This window comes from Eleginops maclovinus, chromosome 23 (genome assembly GCF_036324505.1).
Source record: "Eleginops maclovinus isolate JMC-PN-2008 ecotype Puerto Natales chromosome 23, JC_Emac_rtc_rv5, whole genome shotgun sequence".
NCBI classification, from domain to species: Eukaryota; Metazoa; Chordata; class Actinopteri; order Perciformes; family Eleginopidae; genus Eleginops; species Eleginops maclovinus.
This window is the reverse complement of record NC_086371.1, coordinates 19,941,774-19,963,819: the sequence shown is the minus strand read 5'-3', so window position 1 is coordinate 19,963,819 and position 22,046 is coordinate 19,941,774. Positions and strand designations below refer to the sequence as shown.

General features: G+C 41.9%; 2 protein-coding genes across 2 annotated transcripts; one reads left to right on the top strand and one right to left on the bottom strand.

The window, feature by feature from the left end:
- Window positions 1-350: 350 nt before the first annotated feature.
- Window positions 351-8,470, top strand: LOC134860022 (mucin-2). Its single transcript, XM_063876853.1, has 3 exons — window positions 351-749; window positions 3,078-3,392; window positions 3,673-8,470. The coding sequence occupies exons 1-3, from the start codon at window positions 735-737 to the stop codon at window positions 7,048-7,050; spliced, it is 3,708 nt and encodes a 1,235-aa protein (XP_063732923.1). The 5' UTR covers window positions 351-734; the 3' UTR covers window positions 7,051-8,470.
- A 9,601-nt stretch (window positions 8,471-18,071) lies between these two features.
- Window positions 18,072-21,595, bottom strand: hmgn6 (high mobility group nucleosome binding domain 6). Its single transcript, XM_063876260.1, has 6 exons — window positions 21,431-21,595; window positions 20,442-20,474; window positions 20,225-20,254; window positions 19,324-19,371; window positions 19,081-19,200; window positions 18,072-18,981 (listed from the first exon to the last, which is right to left on the bottom strand). Exons 1-6 carry the CDS (start codon window positions 21,443-21,445, stop codon window positions 18,934-18,936), a joined length of 294 nt encoding a protein of 97 aa, XP_063732330.1. The 5' UTR covers window positions 21,446-21,595; the 3' UTR covers window positions 18,072-18,933.
- Window positions 21,596-22,046: the final 451 nt, after the last annotated feature.

The following is a 22,046-nucleotide window of genomic DNA, read 5'->3' as shown; positions in this document are numbered from 1 at the left end:
GATGTTCTCATTTAGAGGTTTGAGTTAGCAGCATAAAAACATAGAAGTCTTTTTACTGTCAAGTTTGACTCCCATTTATACAACAAACAAGGAGCAAGCACATAAATAATAACACTTTTTTGTCTATCCCAAGATACTTTAGCTAACAGTTCCCAGCTCTGTCCTGAATTTATCTCGCTTTTTCAGCTTTTATTTTGAATACGAAAAGACAATGGGCTGTTAAACATTTATTATTCGAACTATATTATATCTGTTAACGCCCCTAGCGCCACCACCAAAACACGCTTCTTCACCATAATTGTTGTAGCCTACTTCTGTACACACACACACACACACACACACACACACACACACACACACACACACACACACACACACACACACACACACACACACACACACACACACACACACACACACACACGCCTCCCCAGTCATAACTGAATGACGGCAGGTCGCTATGGAAACTGCGTTACGCTCCGGGCGGCCGGAGGAGAAAACAAGAGCGCGAGGACTCATTTCAGTCTTCACTTCAGCACCACGCGAGCTCCTGGACAGCGCCCGGATGAACTCGCACACACATAGTAGCCTCGCATGCCTTATAAGGGACACATCAGCACCGAGCCTCTCTGGAGAGTAGGGACTTAAGAAGAGAAACCAACCCAGTCACTCAGTCCGGACCTGAAGCTCGGAGGAGGTTCTACTATCAAACCGGGAGCCAGTCGCTCCCTCAAATGCTACAGCAACAGGTAAGAACATTCAGTTCTGTGAAGTTGGATATTTTACTTTTTTTTGTGTTCTGCCTGAAGCTTATGCTGTGTATATAATGTGCTTTAAATCCTGGAGCTCAGTAGTACGTGTGCCCTTTATTCAGCGAGCACTTAATTGCGGTTAATTGCCCTCACCTGGTGTCTCAGGAGCGAGTAAATGCGTGATTAGGTGATTAGTGAGAAGACCAGCGGGGCATTCAGCAGGGCTCTGTTATCAGTCCACTAAATGTAAGGCATCAGTGGACTGTGAAGCAGAAGGTACAAAACTAAAGCCTGGTTATTTTATGTGGAAATAACTGTTATTATTTATCTTTTTAGAAATATTGCCCATGAACAAGTTTAGCAGTGCTATTTTAAATATTCTAAACTCCAAATATGTTATTCTAAATGTCTGGTGCGCAGGCATTGTAAATGCATTTGGTGGGTGGACACAACAAAGACTGAGTTGTTTCCTTCTATTACAGAATTATCCTGAGTTCATCATAACTGTTAAAAGTAAATAGAAGAGATAGAGTGCAATTTACAGACAAATATCACTGTATTATAATAATATTAATAAAAAGTAATGGACACATTGTTCTTTTTCTGTAGTTTTCTATAAACAGGACATTATTGTTTGTTTTCCTGTATTTATTCTGCTATAAAAAAGAATATACCAGAGACAGCAGCCTGAGTCTACAGAGCATCTTTGTTTGTATTTGTTTTAGCCCAGTGTATACGAGACCCTCCGTATGTGTTGAGTTTTCAATGGCCATAGATTATGTGCGAGCTGAGCCGATACGCCTGGATGAGTCACTCAGGCTGCAAGTTTGCAGAAGACTGCGAAAGGGGAGGGGGAGATACAGGGGCTAGCTGGAAAACAGTCCCGCAGTGCCTCTCTCCCTTCTCCAACCATCATTTAATGACCAGTGTCAACACCTCGGACTATTTTTTGCCTCTGGTTGTATGATTACTGTTTTTTGCAACTTGTAGTGCACCTTGTTAAAGTGTGGCACACAGAGGGGAGAGCTTTGTGTTCTCAGACTCAACTTTTCTGTGTTCTGGAAAGCAATTCAGTTGCTTAACTGTGAGCTTTTGAGGCTAAATTAAGTGCTGTTTTTCATTTGAAGTGTGTGCAACACAGATTAGAAGATTCATAAACACTTCCTATAGTAGATTGTTTGTGGTTATCACTGAGTATCACTCTGATGCCTGACAAACTGCGACCTGAAAGCATCCCATTACTGCCCATTAGTAGCCCAATGTTTACCCTGCTGGTATTGGCAAATCATAGCAATCAGCAGCATTCAGCCACAACACTGACTGACATATATTGATTAAAACAAACAAAAGATCATAATAGGCTGCCATGAACCACAGTGGCACACTCAGATGCAAGCACTCACCCCCCCACCCCCCCGAAATATTTAGCATGGGCCTCTGTTGACTGACTTGGTTAGGCAAATGTTATTTGGCTTATTGAAAAATGTGTCTTGTTTGTAGTGATTGATAGATGGAGTCTGGATGCAGAGGCTGTGTGCGTAACTGCCAGGAGGAGGATTACGAATGTGCGAGCCAAACAAACATAATTGGCTGATATTAAATCCCACTTTGTTCTAATTTGTGTTACGATTTACTAAGGTGTTATATAAAAGCAACTTGTCTGCACTGCACTCAGAGGAGTGTGCGCATGAGCTATTGTTTGTTATGTACACAATCATGTGCTTCACACACGGACACTAAAACAGATGTGTGTCTTTAATTAGTGACGTTGGTGTGATTAATGCAGTCTGCTGGAGATGACTCATTCAGCTTAACCCTTGCTCCTCTGGTGGAAACAATCAATAAACAAAGAGTTACTCTGCCTTTACATGTCATTTTAATTATATACTTCATACTGTCTTATAAAATAATTGAGTGTCTGCATATTTTTTCTTTTTTAAATTCTGTATATATATTTTTAAAGAACTGATTCAGGGATTGTATGTGACTGTGATTGGGTACAAATAAAGGACCTAAGTGGTCTGATTCCAGTCAAACTCTTCCTCTTCATTTGTTGTGAACTGGTTGAGCTGTGGAGAAATATTTATGCAAATCACATCTACGTGGATCGCTCCATGTGTCAGCATGTCCACACGGCAGTTACATTAGCATTGTGGAAAAGCTGTCAGCCAAGCTGTGACTTGCAGACAGCAGACTGGCAGGGAGTGTGTTTATGCGTGTGAGCGCTGTGTGTGTTTCTGAGGGACAGAGAGAATGACAGAGTTAACTCAGAATTTGTCGGTGACTTGTAATAAACTGTTGTCCTCCTCCTTCCTCTCCCTTCAGGGCAGCAGCATGTCTGAAACTAAATCCAGTCAGCGGTTCCACAGCCTGAACGCTGAGCAGGTAGAGGTCCTCCATCAGGTTTTGTCAGAGGTGGTTCCAATCCACGGCCGCGGGAACTTCCCCACATTGGAGCTTCGTCCTCGAGACATCATCATGGCTGTGCGGGCCAGGCTTCAGAAGCAGGGAATCACAGTGAGAGATGTTCGTCTGAACGGATCCACGGCCAGCCACGTCCTCGTCCGAGACAACGGAACGAGCTACAAGGATCTGGACGTCATCTTTGGAGTGGAGTTGCCCAGTCAAGAGGAGTTCCAGGTATGATCACTGCTTGTTAGGAAATGAAAGCAGATCAATGGAATATGAGTGGAGCATTAATCAGCATTCATTTTGCTGTGCTATCCTTGAGCACGTAACTGAATATCTTCAATCTCAGGGTTTTACAATATTGATTTTTATGGTGCTATATTGATAATGATTTTTCTGTCATCCTTACCTTAATTTAATTGTAGATTTTTTTTTTTTTTCAATGAAACAAGCATCTCTAAATTCTAGTCATAACTTTTCTCTGTGATTTTTTGACCTTTTCTTCTCTTAGGTGATCAAAGAGTCAGTACTGGGCTGCTTGCTGGACTGCCTACCTGCTGGGGTCAACAGAGAGCGGATCAGCAGCGCTACAATGAAGGAAGCCTATGTCCAGAAAATGGTCAAGGTCTTCAATGAGCACGACCGCTGGAGCCTCATCTCGCTCTCAAACAACAGCGGCAAAAACCTGGAGCTCAAATTTGTAAGCACGCTAAGGCGGCAGTTTGAGTTTAGCGTTGACTCTTTTCAGATCATTCTGGATCGTCTTCTCGAGTCCTACATGCAGCAGGAGTTGCAGCACAAAAATAAAAATGTTGAACTAAGGGAGCAGCCTGCAGAGACTCAGAAAAAAGACTCTTCGTCTATGATCAGAGAACCTACTGCCCCGAAAACAGAAAATGCCTCTAGTAAAAACTTATCCAGCAAAGCAGAGGCTCCAATCAGCCAAACCCAACAGAGAGATGAGTTAAATGAAAAGGAGTCCAAGACCGTAGTCAATACACAACAAATTGAACAGTCCAACCAGACAAAAGACTCCGAAATAGAGAAAGAGGACAGAGGCAAAACACCTGTGGAGCTGAAAGAAGCTTCAGAACACAAAGAAACCTTCAACTTTTCTGACCAGACTTTTCCAAAACTTTTGTCAGAAGAAAAACCAACCTCTGAGAATTCTGAACCACCAACTCAGATTGAACTTAGACGTGAGCCAGAGCTCCCAGACAACACCAAATGTCCAACAACGGTAGAAATGTCAGAGCAGACCCAGCCCTGTGATGACCAACAACCAGCACATTCAAATCACCAGGAACTCTCTGTCCAGAAAGAACAATCCAACCCCCCAAAACCCCCTGATGAACGGGAAGAACTCAAAGAGCAGACGAGACACACCAAGTCACCAAAAAGCTCAAACAAATCCCAGGCAGAGTCTCTAAACTCAGCAGAAGGCTATCACAGTGAAGACTTCTCCGAGTGTTTCAGTGAGGATAAGAGTAGCGATGAGAAAGATAAAACACATTTGACTGCTCATGACTCCAGCACCTCTTCACCTGCAAAGATAGAGACACAGTTAGAAGAAGAGAGAAAAGAAGAAACAGAGACAGTTGAGCAAGCAGAGAGAAAAGATGAGATGGAAATAAGAGAAATGACAGAAGAGATTATAGCCTCAGAAGCAACAAACGTAGACAACACACAGGGTATTGATTGCTCCTGCTCCACCTCTTCTATATCCCTTTCACTTGACACAGAGCCTGCTGGCACACAAGCTACAGCAGAGATTCACAGCACACTTCACACAGATAACTCAGATAAAACACCTAACGCACTTGAAGACGAAAGCCCTCCAGATACTCAGGATGTTTTACCTGCACCGCCTAGCCTTGTTTCAGACAAAAAGACCTCCTCTTCTCCCTCATGTAAGGCCTCAGAGAGACTTGCTCACATGGTGGTGCTCAAACACTCCTCTCCCAAACCCCCCCGAAGGATGTGTAGGAAGGTATCCCCCAATAATTACCCATATCAAGTCTCTGATAGCGAATCTGTCATAGCCCCCTGTCTAGATCCAAACCCTTGCCCTAGCCCTGAACCTGAGATAGTATCTGAACCCAAGCCAACAGCTCCCAGTTCAGACCCTACAACTACCCAAATAACCGGTAACTCTACAAAATCAAACTCTGAGCATGAATCCACCACTCCCAGTAACCTAACTTGTATTCTAGACCTTACCTCAGCTCCTGATCCAGCCCCTGATATAATCTCCACCTCTGCTGTGGATCCCAGTTCTGATTTAGCTCAAGATCCCTCATCCAGTCAGATAACCTCAGAGACAGCATGTGAGACAATTATTCAGAGCATAAAAGAAACCCCATCCACACATTGCGATGAGCAAAGCAACCCTTCAACTGGTCAAACTGTCCCTGCGCCCAGACCATCAAAGCCTCTCGGCTCAGTGGACACGTTAGTTTCACACACCAATACATCCACCTCCGACACCCAGGAACCTGTACATACCTCAGAAGATGAGCTCAGTGATGAAGATGAAAACAGAGTAGTACAAACCAAAAAGATGGACTTTAATCAGCCGATTAGCAGCCCACAAGCCATCACACTTGTCACTCCTCCTGTTCCCTGTCTAACCCCTCCCCTACTAAGTCTTTCCCCTCCCTACTTCACACCGTCGCCCCCCAGCCTCAGCCCTCCCCGATGTCTGACCCCTCCCTCTAATTGCCTCTCATCTGAGCTGCTGAACACCGTCAGCCTCGAGACCAGCTTTAGCTCTCCACCCCTGAGTTTCAGCCCTACCTCATCCTGCCTCAGCTCCCCTCCTTACCTCACCCCTACTATGCTTAGCCTCAGCCCTACTCCAGTCTGTCTTAGCCCACCTTCCCCCTGCCTCAGCCCTCCCATCCTCTGCCTCACTCCACCGGTGGAGTCAGAGGATCTGGTACCTCAGGTATCTTCAGACATGGAGCCTTTGATACTGAACACAGAAAGCGAGGAACAGATTAAAGAGTCCTCCCCGCAGCCAGGAAATCCTCTCCTACAGTTGGAGGATAAAAAGGAAAAAGATTATATCTCATCGTTGCCCGGGGTTTCAGAGCCTGTCTCTTTTCCAATCACAATTCCGAGCACCACCTCGCATGTGCTTCCTCACTCTCAGTCTGAAGACCCAAGGGAAATGGCCCCTCCAGAAGCCGATGAGGCATCCAGCCCTGTGCCTGAGAACAAAGAGGCCCCTAAGGTAAACGCAGTCATGCCTGAACAGTGCAACACTCCTCAGGCAACTGCCTCAGTCCCTGCTGTCGAGGTCCTGGCAGAGAGCATGTATGGTGACTTCGAGGCAGCCATGGACCACCTTCGCTACCGTCTAATCGCTACTAGAAACCCTGAGGAGATCCGGGGTGGTGGCTTGCTCAAGTACAGCAACCTGTTAGTCAGGGACTACCGACCGGCCAGTGAGACTCAGATAAAGACACTGGAGCGCTACATGTGCTCGCGCTTTTTCATCGATTTTCCTGACGTGCAGGAGCAGCAGAGGAAGATCCTTTCCTACTTGAAGAACCACTTTATCGGTGAAGAGAGGAGCAAGTACCAGTACCTGATGACGCTGCGGCGCGTGGTCGACGACAGCACAGTGTGCCTAATGGGACATGAGAGGCGTCAGACTCTGAACATGATCACAGTGCTGGCACTGAAAGTTCTGGGAGAGCAGAACATTATCCCCAACACAGACCATGTCACATGCTTCTACCAGCCTGCCCCATACCTTGCTGATCACAATACCCCCTATTTAGCAGAACCCAGCTACTGCAGCTACTACATACCCCAAGGGGGATCAACTCTGCTTTATCAACCCTACCCCTTACACTTGCACTCACAGACTGGACTAGTCTAAAATACACACACACCAATTATAATTATACAGCTCACACAATCTTGCAAGGAGAAGGTGCTTTTCATGAGGATAGAGCAGGAGAAGGGAAAAATAATCCAGGGATAAACTGTTTGGTCTATAATAGACCTATGTGGGTGGGATTGAGTGGGTTTTTACAGTAAACTCCCTGAGTACTGTGTAAGGGTCTAATATGATTAAATGTAATTATCTGGGCTTTGTGGGAAAATAATGATTCTTCCAATATTGCAGAAATTCCAGAAAATGCTTTATGCACTGCATGAGTCATAGCCCTTTGGTCTCCCCGGGAAACCAACTGTGCTGTTGACATTCAAAAACATTCACAGACACACACACATGCATACACAAAACTCACACTTCCAGGTTCTTGAATTCTTGTCACTCTTTTCATGTTCTTACTGTGTTGTTCTTAATGGGTTTGTTCAGAATGTGGACCTTGCCTGTGGTTGATATTGTGCATGGATAAATTAGGACTGTTCTCTCACTGCCAAATACTGTGTTACTACTATGCTTCTTTAACAGTTTCATGTAACTTTGTTAATCCTTTACTGAAGGGGTGTACTCTGAAAAAAAAAAGTTAAAGGGACAAGTCTACCAGTGTGTACAGTACTTTAATCAGAACACACAAACATGCATGCACATCACATACACACACATATGTGCACACCAACTGGCAGACTGTATACTGTATTAACACAGTTAGACAATGCATGAGTAGCTAAATATATACAATAGACCACATCCTGAAGTCAAAACAAAGTCTTTTAATTTAATAAAAATATATCTATTTTTGCAAACTTTCCAAGATTATACTCAGTGGTAAACAGACTGGTTAGTTCCTACAGAAAAATGCCAACAACAATGCCTTTGCAATAGACTGTACAGTGTATTGATTACAGTATATCGTGTGCAGACAAACTGCATTGTTTTCAGGTAAAATGTGTTAAGATGTAGTGCTTGATTCCTTTGACTTGTGAAGTCCTTTCTGTAATCATGTGAAGTACTGTACCATCTAGTGTTGATTTATTTAATGCTAATGTTTACTCTATGGAGGTGGTCAGGTTATAACCATCTTTGGGTCACCTCTAAACATGGTCGATTGAGATCTGTCTAAACTGAGGGAGTGCACTTTAAAATTGTGTGACTCCTTTCGGCACAAATCAGCATCATCTAATTCACAGTCAGAATCAACATGAAACCAGTTTAAATCCACCTCAAACCTTTTTGAATCCAAGTTCAAAGCCAAACAGCAACTATGACCAAAGATGGTTCGGTAGGGAAATTAAGTGCCTAAATGTGAGACATCATTGGCATGTCTTTATCTCACTGCACTGGGGGTGTTAATGGGGTGGGCCTGGGGCTGGGCTGGGTTGGGTATGTGTTCAGTTGTTGACCCCTGTTATTGCTGCCCGTTTTGATGTCTTCTTTAATGTAGTCCTTTGTTGTAATTTATTCATGTACATTTTTATAAAATAAAGGCGTAACACAACAAACCTTCAGAAATTGAATTATTTAGACAAATTATTTTAAAGGTAATATGTTGAAATTTTGTGGAATCCTAGTTACTATTGTCTCCATTAGTCACTATTAGTTTTGGCAGTCATTATCCATATTCCCAAACAGCCATACCAAAGTAGTGACATGACAATACATTAAAATGTAATATCATTTTTAACATGAGGTTCCTAATGTTCCTATATTATATTTTGATCATTGGCTTCATGATAAAAACTAGCTAACCATGTGCTAATTACCTTTTGTGGCTAATGTTTAGAAGGAACCAACACCAGATCCATGCGGTGGGGTAAAATACAGCTAGCTGTCTAATTTTAGCTTGGATTAGGTTTTAGTAGCGATCATAAATGATATGCCTACATCATAAGACTAGATCCCTGCTTATCATTTATTGTTAGCTAAATTCCACTCCATTTGCCAAAACACATAAATTGTGACTGTTTGACTTTGCTAGCAATGACATTAGACAGCAACCAAGCTATGGTTAGCAAACTTGCTCTCACTTAGCTACACTGCTTAATCTGGCATTGGTTCTGTCGTACGTTAAAAAGTAATTTGCTCAAGGCAAACTAGCAACTATACCAATGGGAGTGTGGATTAATAAAATACAGTTATCCACTCAAAAGTATTTTGCTATGCTAGCTGCTCACTGTTGTCGCTGAAGATGAGCTTAAGAGAGGCAGGGCAGTCTGACGTGCACATAAATGTCATATCCATTGAATTTTTGTATAAAAGCTGTCCTAAGTCCACAGGCTGTTTAAGATAATAACGTTTATAATGTACAATTACACATTGTTAAAACCAAGTAATTGATGTTCATTTGAACTAATAGTAGGCCTACCTTTGAAAAAAATGTTTTGCATCTGTGTGCTCCATTCTTATACTCCAAGCTACTTTAATTTTCCCCCCAACCGACATGTTGTATAGCTGACGTATCCTCCCCATGATTGTGCTCTGCAATGATCCACTTTAGCGTGACCGTCGAATCACAATGGTGCCCAGGAGAGCGACCCAAAGCTGTGAAATGCTGTCTGTGTGAGGCCTCTTATCACAAATCACCTGTCCTTCAGATGCGTTTGGATCAGAATGACGCACGTTCTACGCAACAAAGCAGCCTCAACATCATGTATATGTGAGAAAAATATGGTCTGTGAGGTGTGAGACTGAAAGGGGAAAAGGGGGAGGAGAGGGCCAGAGAGTGTGTCTGTATAAACGTGTGTGTGTTTGTGTGTGCTACAGGAAGGAATATGTGCAGAGGCGGCATCAGGTGGTCCCCTTCTCCACTGAGTAATTGAAGAGACCTACAGGATAATGAAACAATAGGACTCCCTCCTTACTCCCACGTTGCCTCCTCCCAATTCACAACACTGATAAGTCATAGGCACAAGAGAAGATGTGGGTGTCTCTTTTCACTGGAGGGGACTTGTGCGATTGCAGGTAGTGGCACCGTCACACATCATCTATTTACACAAACTATAGGCTTGCACTTGTGTGCGCCAGGTTGGGAGCATGTGGCTCGCTGGGAGAGAAAGAGAGCGTGTGAACTAATAGGTTCTGTATCAGCGTCTCACAGACCTCAGAGTCACTCTTGTTCACTCGGGGTTTCCATAGAGACAGAGTTGGGCAGCACGGTGGGCGCAAAGAGCATGACGAAAGACAGGGAAGACCCACACACCAAATGAGGGGGTGAGAGATTAAAAAACAAGCAAAGAAAAAAGAGGTTGGCAAAGTAAAAGAAAGATGATGGAGGGAGAGAGATGGATGGATAAGGAAATAGAGTTAGAGAGGAGGGCGAGGTTTTAGATAAAGCGAGGCGAGACGAGCAGGGGAGTTTATGGGGAGAACGTGGGAGGATGTCAGGCCTTCAGTCACAGGGGAGTCACTGTGAGGATTCTGCAGTTACGGCAGCAGTGATGTTAGAGCAGCAGCACATGCACACATGTATGAGCGTGCACACATACACACAGCGGCATGCACATCAATTTTCCTAATAGCCTGCCCACCCGTCCACCATCAACAAACAGTTTTCAGACTCATTGAGACTAAAAGAGAACATCACCCACACTTCTTTCCTTATCTCTTGCTGTCCATCACATGCTCTGGACAATACATTCCTTTTCTCTGAATCATTTTCAGAAGTATGAGTATTTGTTCAGATTTCTAAATAGATTTATACCTCCTGGTTAATATAGGGAAGGTTTGTGGGCAGCCTCTGCAGTATAAATGAAGATCATTAGCAGAGGCTTAAGGCATGAAACATGTTGCTCTGTCTAAAGTGTGAATGAAGGTAATTATGGCTGCTGGCCAATCTCTATTCATCTTGTTGTCCAAATGAATTCCTCAGTAACTTTCTGTCAATTAGCAGCACCCTGAAACTCTCACCTGGGAGTAATGTTTATTGAATGCCCAGACACTGATCCTGCTATTATAAAGCACTTAGTGGCACACAAAGAATAGAAAACGTAATCATTTGTGAGGGCTTTATGCGTCCTTGCAGACTGCATTTCTCTTGATGTGAATGATGAACACCGGGTAACGAGGTCGATCCATAGTACTCATTCATCTTTTCATTTACTACAGCCTCCTTCTTACCCTCCTTAACCCGCACCACCCACAGCCTCTACCTTTCTCACCCCCCTGCCCACGTTGGGCCTCCCACCCACCATCCCCCTTGACTGCTATGACTCAATCCTCTTCCAATGGAGGGTACAGCAGGATAAAAACCTTGATGAAAAACAGCCAAGAAAACCACTTAACTTAAAGAAATAGAACAATTGGCAAGGCAAAGCAGCTGCTGCCTCTTCAGCTCCAATGCCACACACACACACACACACACACACACACACACACACACACACACACACACACACACACACACACACACACACACACACACACACACCCTCATCAGAAATACACACACTGCCTCCACTTTGTAATTGATGCACTCTTATTTTATCCGAAAACAGCAAAACTTGGAAGGCAGGGAGGAGTGTTTCAAAAATAGTTTTTCATTTCTCTAGATAGAAGTCTGTGTCGTCACGAATCAGTGACATGGATGGATGGTTTCTTAAAGGCGAACTTGCCAAATGCACGCCGTACATGGAGCCTGATTCAGTAAACCTTGAGGGATTGAACCTGTCGATCAAATCACTCTGTTATTCCACTCAACACAACTGTGCTATTTTCAGACTAAAATTATATCACCATAACTTTAACTCGTCTTGCATCAAAAGAAATTGAGCATTGAAGCAGATCATACGGGTACACGAGTATGTGCTTCCTGTCTGTCTCTTGGTATCAAAGAACATGTGGGTCACAGACACCTTTTTTTCATTTGATTATTTTGTCTTATGTCCTTTTATCACATGTTTTATAACATGTTGCATTGTTGGAGGAGACCTAAGTTTTTCATTGCCATAACTAGCTACTATGCATCTGGCAATAAAAACCCTTGAGCCTTGAACCTTGAGATGCAGCAAAAATAATGGATCTTAAAGGGAACCATGTGAGAAAGAGACAAGCTTCCATAACAAGCAATCAATCAGGCGAACATGAAGGCAGGTTTACAAAAAAAGTTAGAAGAATACCAATTATTTGACTACACACAGCAGCCCATGGGCCACTTTCTGCCTGGTTAAGGTTAATAAGCTCTGAATAAAGTGAAGGTTATTGTTTTAAATTGGCATTCCATCACGTTTATATAGAAAATGACATTATTTCCCATGAACTACTGAGCTTTTATGAAAATGATCAAAGTTTTCTTGGCTTGAGACTTCCGATTTTCTGTCATGAAGTCCGCATTATAAACTTTAGCTGTTGGCATTGCTGGAGATGTTGATGTTAACCATGTAGGTTCAAATCAAAAGTAGGATCCAGTGTTACAGTGCCAGACCCATAACTAAAAGTCAGAACATCTCAGCATCAGTTGCTTTGATTTTGACTTCTCAAGCCCAAAATCATAAGATTTGCTCAAATCCAATGCTAAAATTGCTCAAAGTTGCTAAAATAAATTGCTGCAATAAACCTTTAATCAAGTGGTAACAGTGGGAGAAAAGTAGATATACTTAAATAGTGCTATACTGAAGAACCTTTTATTTAAGTATATATCATGTGACTTCAAAGGGAGACATTGTACCGCATTACATTTATCTGATTGTTGACATGAGTTGCTTTAAAGACAAAACATTGACATGAAAAACCTAGCGTAAGATGTACAATTATTACTCATACAATACATTGCAATAGTGAAGATTAAACCGGTGGTTCCTAACCTTAAGGCCTGCAACCTAGACTTCAGTTTGGATCTCTGTGTATTATACATAAAGCCCCAGAAAAATGTAAGAGACCACTTCAGCATTATCATTTTCTCTTGTTTTATTATTTGTAGGTATGTCTTTGAGTTAAATTATTATTATTATTTTGTATTGTATTCTATAAACTACTGACAATTTTTCTCTGTGTTGAAAAGACACTGGAATGATTGCTATACATGTAGAGACAAAGATTTAAGAAAAATTTGGAGTGGTCTTTTCCAGAGCTGTATAGTTGTGAGCAGTTCAACCAAAATTGAATCTCCTCTTTAAACTTATCTGATTGCCTCTTGGGTACTTAGCCAATGTTTCATAAAAAAGGTCAAATACTCAAAAAGACTTGTACACATTTGAGTAGAGGAACTGACTTCTTTTCTGCCATATTAAGTATCTCACAACACCCAAAAGGATCTTGTGTAGAACAACTGGATTATAAAGTACTTCATTGCATAGAGCAATATCAACCAATACAACAATTTCAAGATTGCTGCATTAATATTCACAATCTAATAAGATACTGATTATAACCAACAAAACTTGTCTTACCTCCCTAACCATATTTCTAGAGTATATTTTGATTTGCTTATGTATGATTTTGAATGAAAGACTACGTGTAAGATTCTGTCACGCTCCTTGTGCTGATTTTACTTGAAGGGTATCGTATCAGTAAAGTACACATTTGAGTACATCTTCCACCTCTGAGAAAAACTTTTCTATCAACATTCTCTAATCATTCACTCTAGCACACATTTCACTTTGTTCTTATGAATGAAAGAAATGAGAGCCTGAAATCATCAGCCAGGTCAGAGTGTGTCTGCGTTTCTCTGTATGCCTAATGTGTGTATGTGGTGGGGGGGGGGGGGGTGAGGGGAGGGGGTGTTTTTGTGTGCTGGTGTTTATGTGTGTGATCTGTGTACAGCACTGCTGCTGTTTGCACTGAAGCATGTATTAGCATGGGACCGGTGGAGGAGGGGAGTGTCTCGCTGTGTGTGTGTGTGTGTGTGTGTGTGTGTGTGTGTGTGTGTGTGTGTGTGTGTGTGTGTGTGTGTGTGTGTGTGTGTGTGTGTGTGTGTGTGTGTGTCTATCTACACTGATTGACGTCACAGACGCCCACTCATTTCCATCTTGTATGCGTGCGCTGGAGAGAATAGATCCCCATCTGCATCCAGCTCTCCCCCCACCCCCACCCCCTCTCCTCACCTCCCGGTACTTTCTCTTTCTCTCCTTCTCACCCTGCTTCTTCCCATTCACTTGCTCTTGTACATCCCACCCCCGTAGGGTGCAGCCAGCCTCGCAGATAAACAACACTGTCGAACAACACAAACAATTTAAGGCAGCCAGACAGCAACATCCTCTCTCAGAGTGCAGAGCCTTGCCACGCAACATCTGGTCACTTCAAGCATCACTGAGGATGGGAGGACAATTGACTTAGGCTTATAATGTCACACACAACAATGTGTACACTGAACAAACAGAAACATTGACTTTAATTAAATGTATTATGTCAACAAATTTCACACAACTTTATTAGGTTAGTTGAAAGCAATAATATTAAGTTGAACCTAATATTTTTTATTTAAACGTAATATTCTTGCTTTCAACTAACCTTAATTAAAATCTGTTGACATGATACATTTAATTAAAGTCAACGTTTCAGTCTTTTCAGTAGACCAGTTGAGAACTTGTCTAAGCATGTCCAAAATTGTGACATCCTTCTTTTTTCAAAACCAATGCTCAGTCGCACACTGGTATCCCTGGTGACGACAGGACATCATTTAAATCACTTCCTCGTGAAAGGTCATCTTTTTATGCAGAGAATCCCCACCACCATCCCCCTCTTCATGCCACAGACCACCACCAACACCAACACACAGCAGCTCACACACCAGCACACACTCCACCTCTGCGTGCCGGAGTGATGTGGACGCCGGTTTGTGAATGGATGAGTGTGGGGAGGAGACAGGGGGGATGGAAGTGCGTGGGATGACAGAATAGGATATGCGCATGTTTAAAAAGGGAAAATGTGCTATTTTAGTCATATATGATAACCCATCAGAGAGTCAGAAAGGACAGAATGAGAGTGCACTCTAAGGGGGGGGGGGGGGGGTTCAACACTGCCTTTGTGATTACCAGACAGTGAAAAGTGACTGGCAGATGGTCAGACAGACATGCCGTTCAGACAGACAGGCAGCCAAGCATGAACAGACAAAGATATAATAATATTGAAATAATTAGCTCTATGATGCTCGCATAAACCTGGAGGGGATAGGGGGGCTGCGTGTCTGTCTCTTAGTCTCAAAGCTGTTAATGAGTCAGAGGGCTGATCACAGGAGACAGCAGGAATGGTCGGATCAATGAGTGTGTAGGAGAGGAGGAATATCAGAGATGAGGGGTGGCACGGAAGACAAAGAGTCTGAGATCAGAAAACTTTCTCTCTGATCAATAACACATTTCCATTTATCAATAGATGTCACACATGAGGATGCTGACATTGTAGCTTGAAAATGTGCTTTCTAGTTGAATGTTGTTGAAAGCCTGAATGTATCATTTTGAAGTTTCTTTTCAAAATAAATCCTGTGATCTGTCTCCTATTTATTGATTCTTAATACACCCCCCAGCCACGGCCTGTTCACTTTGCTGCCTCAAGGCAAGAGAAAATAAGTACCCACTGCTTTTTAGAAAACGTTATTTATATAGTTTGAACAAGATTACAATACAAAAACTACATACAAAACGTCACATAAGGTACATAGTACACAAATAAAAATCCCAATACATAATAATACATGCAGACGGCAAAAAAAATCCAGTGTCCATTGTGGTAGGTCTGAATAAATCAAATTACAGACTAAGCACGTGCCATGGGAGTGTCTGGCTTTTATCGAGGCTTCTCCTTCTACTGAGAGAACATGCAAGAACATGTTTTATTTAGTGGTGAAAGAAGTACTCAGATTTGTTACTGAGGTAAACGTAGCAATATCACATTTTAAAAGTACTTTGATACAAGTAAAAGTCCTACATTCAAAATATTACTGAAGTAAAAGTATAAAAGTATCGTTATTCAAATGTACTTAAAGTACCAAAAGTAAAAGTACTCCTTATTCGTGATGGCCCATTTCAGAATCGTATATATTGAGTTACTTGGTTACTATTATGATTATTCTTGTGTTTTAATTACAACTGGTACATGTAAAGCTAATTTTAATAACTTGATATACTGCTACTTGATATCTTAACCTATAAATATGTGTCAAAGTTTATTTAGTACTTAATTTATATTTTGTATTAGCTAATAATAACCGTAAAAGTAACTATTAACAAAAGCTGTCAAATAAATGTAGTGGAGTACAATGTTGGCTTCTAAAATGTAGTGGAGTGGAAAATTGTACTCCAGTACTTGAGTTAATGTAGTTTTTTTACTAGTAGTTCATGTCACTATTTATTATGGTCTTGTAAATGACTTTAGTACATACAGTCTTTCTATACCAGCCAATTACACAGCTGCTTTCCCCCCCCAAAAATAGTTTTCTGCCTGAGTTATTCGTTTACATGTATTGTTTTTTTTAGCACAACAGTATTTCGTTGTGGTTATACCATGCCAAATTACCACTGTATCATGTATGTATTGAGATATTATAGGCCGTGGGAGAAGTATTTAAACTATGAATTTATTAGTTAATAAAATGTAATCTAATAAGCAATAACTCCTCTGTGTTTGCAGGAGTAAATGTAAGGCAAGGCTGCCATCTAGCGTCGGGGCGGTGCAATAACGCTCTGCATAAACAACCAAAATATATCGACAAAATGGAGCCCGTCGCTCGGCCATGACAATGCAGGTCAGGGGGGCTGCTACTGCTGCACAGATATAGCGGAAGACAAACACAATTGCGACATATTCTATGGAAAATGACGGCCGTGATTCATAGCTAACAAAACAATAACAAGTGCTCGTTTTTAACAAAAAGGCCTGCTCCTGTGTGTCTGATATACAGCTAATTTAATATGTTTACTAACATTATAGAAGGCATTGCAAAACGTGTGCACTTTATATTCAAAAAATATCTTCCCTTGCATATTTTAACACATATTAATTGAATTTGTGGCAAATAAAACATGCATTAACCATCCATGTTCAACACTGTCAATGCCGGAGTGGACACAAAGCTCAGAATTTTTTTTAAAAAGTACACCTATTCATTCAGACAGACATTTTCTCATGTCTGCTTCTGCCTGCCAGGCTTCTAACACGAGCAAATGCATGCAGCTTTGTGAACTAAATGTGGAGCTCTCTTTAAGTGAAGCCGCTGAATAGATTGGTGATATTTTGTGTGAAGTGAATGTGGGTCAAGGCAGTTCTCATGCTTGAGTTCATGTAGAGTTAAAGGAGAACGTGTAGTGCCTAAAGGGGAATTAAGAGGAAAGATAGTGCACTTCAGTGGGTGGAGGCCTCTGCACTTCAACTTTCTCTCACATAAAAGGAACAGGCTTCAGTTGAGGCCTTATTTCTTGGTTATTTCTATGATTCACATCAAAGGTGAATCATTCTTTTAGGGGGGAGAAAGGGGAAGCAAAGTGCCCCAACAGGACACGTATGACTTAGAATAGTGTCCCAACATTGACATCTTCCTGACCTGCCTTCTTCATGGATCTGTAGCAACATATTTGTGTGGCAAATCCTGGTCGTTTAAATCCTCAGCTACACCTACAGCAAGTTTGGAGGATCAACAACGTCCACTGTTAAATTAGACAAAGCAAAACGCCTCAGTTTAAGAATCTGTATCCCGCTGCAGCTGTGTCAAAGTATACGTGGTCTACAGTTACATTGCAGTGCAAGCATGTATCATTTTGTCAGGTCACAGCTGCCGTCTGAATCCTGTTTTATGTCTTGTATGTATTAAAAGATCTCTGCATGAAGATTAACACTGGAAAGCTCTTACATGTGGTTAATAATGGATTGCATGAACATAGAACTACAAGTGCAAGTTTAAAGCTACAATGTAGTATTACAAATGAATTTTTAGATGCTACATTCAACTACAAATCACAGGAGTTTAAATAAGACCCTTAAGTTGAGGGTTACAAAGAAACCTTTTTTACTGCCTATATTGTGTTAATTTTGAAACGTAAACTTGTATCGCTTTGAATCTTTTGAAGAAAGGAACTCAGGACACAGAATCGAGGAAAATTCCCAGGACTCGTTTTTATTAAGAGAATTTCAGAACATAAGAGAGGGACCAGACACCTGCATTTTGTCAGAGAGGGTTTCCAAATTTGATCGTTTAAAAAAACCAGAGTGTTTTAGAAAAGCTGACATGACAGCGTGGATGGAGCAGGAGCTGTTTCCGCACGCAGGGTCGTCTAGGAGACAGGTCGGAGGCCATCGCTGTTCCCGGAATGTTTCACATGTTCGTCTTCCTCTTTCTTATGGACAACACGCTTCAACACGCTTTTTTTTTTTTAAACACGATTTCAATGAAAAAAAAACAACAAAAAAAAAAAACAAGAGACAGAAGCAAAAGGGAACTCACTGCACATTTAGAGGTCTAAAAGAATCACCCACTTTAACATGGCTGACCGTTAATAAAACATGGATAAAAGGTTGAACTGTAGAGGGAGGAAGGTCTAATCTGTGGCGGGAGAAAAGGGAGGGTGAGGACAGAGCGGGAGAGGGAGGAGAAACACAGGAATACACAACTCACGACATAGCCAATCCGGCAGGGACGCACTTTCTACACCAAACAAGCCTTCAACAATCATGAAATGCCATTTAAAAAAGATTTTAGTGTGTTCATCTTGCTTGCAGACACTTGATATGACCACTGCAAATCTGCAAGGCGCTCCATAATCAGCTTTGCTTTTTGTGCTAAAAATCTGTACGGATACTTATAAAATCATTGATAAAAATATTCCTCTGTTAACAATACGCCTTGGAGGGAAACCGTGTGAGAGACTTGGGGGGGCTGGCTGGCTGGCTGGGGGGGGTTCAGGGGATAGGAGAGGGGGGGCTTGTAGAGGAGGAGAAGATTGGGCAGTGGTGCTACTCGGACTTGGCCTCCTCCTTGGCCTCCTCAGGAGCTGCCTCCTCCTGTAAGACAGAGCAGAGTTTAAAACTTTGAGCCATTTCTAATGGTTACTGTAAGTGTCCGTATAAACTAATGGATGTTTTGGTTTGGAGTCCACCTACCTCGTTGGTCTTGGCGTCTCCGTTCTCAGAGTGGTTTTCCTCGTTTGCCTCGGCCTCTGCGTTCTCCTTCGCCTTCTTGGTCTTCTTGTCCTCCTTCTTATCGTTCACAGCCTTTTCTTTCTGCGGGGGCAACACAAGACACAAGGTTAGCAGGCTGGATATTCCTTCATATATTTACACTACCTGTGTCTCCTTTCTTTTTTTATACATGTTCATTCAGGATCAAGGCTGAGCATCTCTTACCTTTGCTGCCTTCTTGACCTTTGGTTCCGGCTGGGGAGCGTTCGGTCTCTGTGGTGGAGAAGAAAGGAAAAGGGATCAAGTAATGGCTACACATTCTTTGTTTTTTTTTAAAGATACTAGAACACTTAGGCTACCATGACACTTAACTTTTGGGTATGATAATGAATATAGGTTTAAAATATTCCCGTTTAATACAGACACTGTTTTTACAATAATATGACTGATCCTAACATTCGCCTGATTGATTGCTTGTTATGGAAGCTTGTCTCTTTCTCACATGGTTCCCTTTAAGATCCATTATTTTTGCTGCATCTCAAGGTTCAAGGCTCAAGGGTTTTTATTGCCAGATGCATAGTAGCTAGTTATGGCAATGAAAAACTTAGGTCTCCTCCAACAATGCAACATGTTATAAAACATGTGATAATTATTATTAGGGAACTTAGACACTGTCAAGATCATAAAAGTAGTAAGTCTGAGGATTACATACAATATTGGGGTTTAGTGTGTACTGTAATAGCCATATAGGTTTTACTACCAAAATAACGTCCTAAATTATGTTTAATTTGTATAATAAAGCATTATTTGAGCTTTACCGTACTCCTGATAACTTTATTAATACCAAATTCACAACTTACATAATTGTGAGTAATTCTTAGGCTTGATTATGAAAAAAATCTGATGTTTTTTAATTTTTGTATGGCTAGGAATCAAATTGGATTACATGTTAAAAAGAGAAGCCATTGTTTAGATGTATTTAATTATTTTAAGGCAAAAATATTGCTCTATCCAACCAAATATACAAATGTTTTCTGATTTTAAGCATTTTCCTTTAATACCATGTTTTCTAACTGAATTTGTTCATGTAAATGAGTTAGTTGACTTTGTATGAGTGCCTTCTTACCGCTGATAGCCGAGCTGATCTCCTCTGAGGCTGAAACAAAACAAAGACTGTTATTATGGCTCTTTTATTGTGATTTTGACTGTATTAAGGAAACACACATTTAAATTAAATATTAGTGCTTTGTTCCTGATAATGCCCTCCCATTTAACTAATATTAATTTAAAAATCTACTTTAAATCACATGTATGAGGTTTTACTCAGGTGCACCCCTTCTTACCTCATCCCTCTCGCCTCCTTCTGTTACCTGTGGCTGAAAAACAAAAATACAACAGGTTAAAGTAAAATACAAATTCAATAGCATTATTTTGAGAACAAATGGTGTTTATACTGACAAGAAACAGTTGTTAGAGACTTTAGGCGCATATTACGGATAATTACAGACCTCCCGAAAAAACTTTTTGGTTTCATGCGAAAACACATTTTTATGTCAAATATAGGTCATTTTAAAGGCTTACAGCCCATAAATGTTGAGGTACTGCATGATTTCAGTAATATGCTATGAGTACTCAGCCATGTGAGACTATTGAGCCATATTTTGAGGGCCCAGGCCCTGCTTCTTCCTTTCTCTCCCCCATCTCTTTCTCTCATTCAATGCATGAAGCCTAGATTTGAAAGCTGGCGCGGGAGTCTTTGAGAAGGGGGAGGGACCTGCTCGCGGCTCACGCGCGCCCTCTCGCGACAGAGCCACGCCATTGCAGCCATTTGGGACTATGAACAAAGAGAGAAAATATACATTTTTATCGAAACGCGACGGCGAGTGTTTGTTTTTGCGGCCAAAATGCAAAGTAAAGGCACTAAAGCATTTTCTGGTGCCACTTTTCGCCGGTTTGGTGGTGAATTGGCGATAAGTGAAGCGTTTGTTCTCGGTAGGTCGGCGACGAAGGTGGACAAGAGCTGCAAAGCATGGCTGCTGCTTGTGCTTTAACTGCATGGAGACCGAAAGAGACTTCTGACTCCCCAAAGGACAGCGGCTCTGGCGAGAAAACGCATTTTAAAGGCCGGGTCCGAGCGGGAAAATATTCATTCTAACGCATAAAAAATGTACATTATATCTAGAAAATAGGCAAAAATTACCAGCGAGCAAAAACGGATATACATTACGTTATAATTAAGTAATGTCTCAGAGGGATGTCTTCATAATCGTTTGCAATGCCTTAAGAGCCGATATCCCCCTCAAACTATTTTTATTATTTTCAGAATACGTACCTTTCTCTTGGGCATGTTGATCTCTTGGAGGTTTTCTTACAAATACAACTAAAAACTGTTTTTCTCAGTGGGTTCAGTGGATGTGAAGACGAGTGTCTCCCTTATGCTCGGCAGTGTAGTAAACACACTGGAACAGAGAGGCGAGTGGTTGAATGGGGGGAGGGGTGCGGCTAAGGGCATGATTGATAGGCCCTCAGCCAATCAGCTGACGCCATTCGGGGCTGCAGAACACTTGGAATTTTGGAGCCGGTGATGTTCTGAGGTCTGCGCGAATGGCTTCTTGCAGGGAAAGAAGGGAGGAAGCCTGCAAGAATGAAAAGACATATTGCCTCCATACGAGTGTGTTCAAATACAGTAAGAGAAAAGGCCGGGTCCCTGTCCGCCCCGCCATACAGGCCCTCTCGGCATGCAACATGCCCCAGTGTAAGCCATTCATCCCCGCTGGCTTATTTTAAAACTAGACCTCACATATGCTGCGGTCAGCGAGGAGAAAATTCACCTCAAATTCACTTGGTGTTTGAGTCCAATATGGCGCCCACTCCTCTTCGACACATTTTTTTTGTTTGTCAGTCGGCTTTCCTAAATTCGTTTCAGAGAAATGCCTCGCGACGTCTGC

What these genes read in the sequence shown, in the direction of transcription:
- LOC134860022 (XM_063876853.1), top strand. An exon ending in CCAGTCAAGAGGAGTTCCAG is followed by an intron (nt 3,393 to 3,672) that starts GTATGATCACTG and finishes TTCTTCTCTTAG; the next exon opens with GTGATCAAAGAGTCAGTACT.
- hmgn6 (XM_063876260.1), bottom strand. An exon ending in AAGGAGGCGAGAGGGATGAG is followed by an intron (nt 20,255 to 20,441) that starts GTAAGAAGGGGT and finishes GTTTTGTTTCAG; the next exon opens with CCTCAGAGGAGATCAGCTCG. An exon ending in GATCAGCTCGGCTATCAGCG is followed by an intron (nt 19,372 to 20,224) that starts GTAAGAAGGCAC and finishes TCTCCACCACAG; the next exon opens with AGACCGAACGCTCCCCAGCC.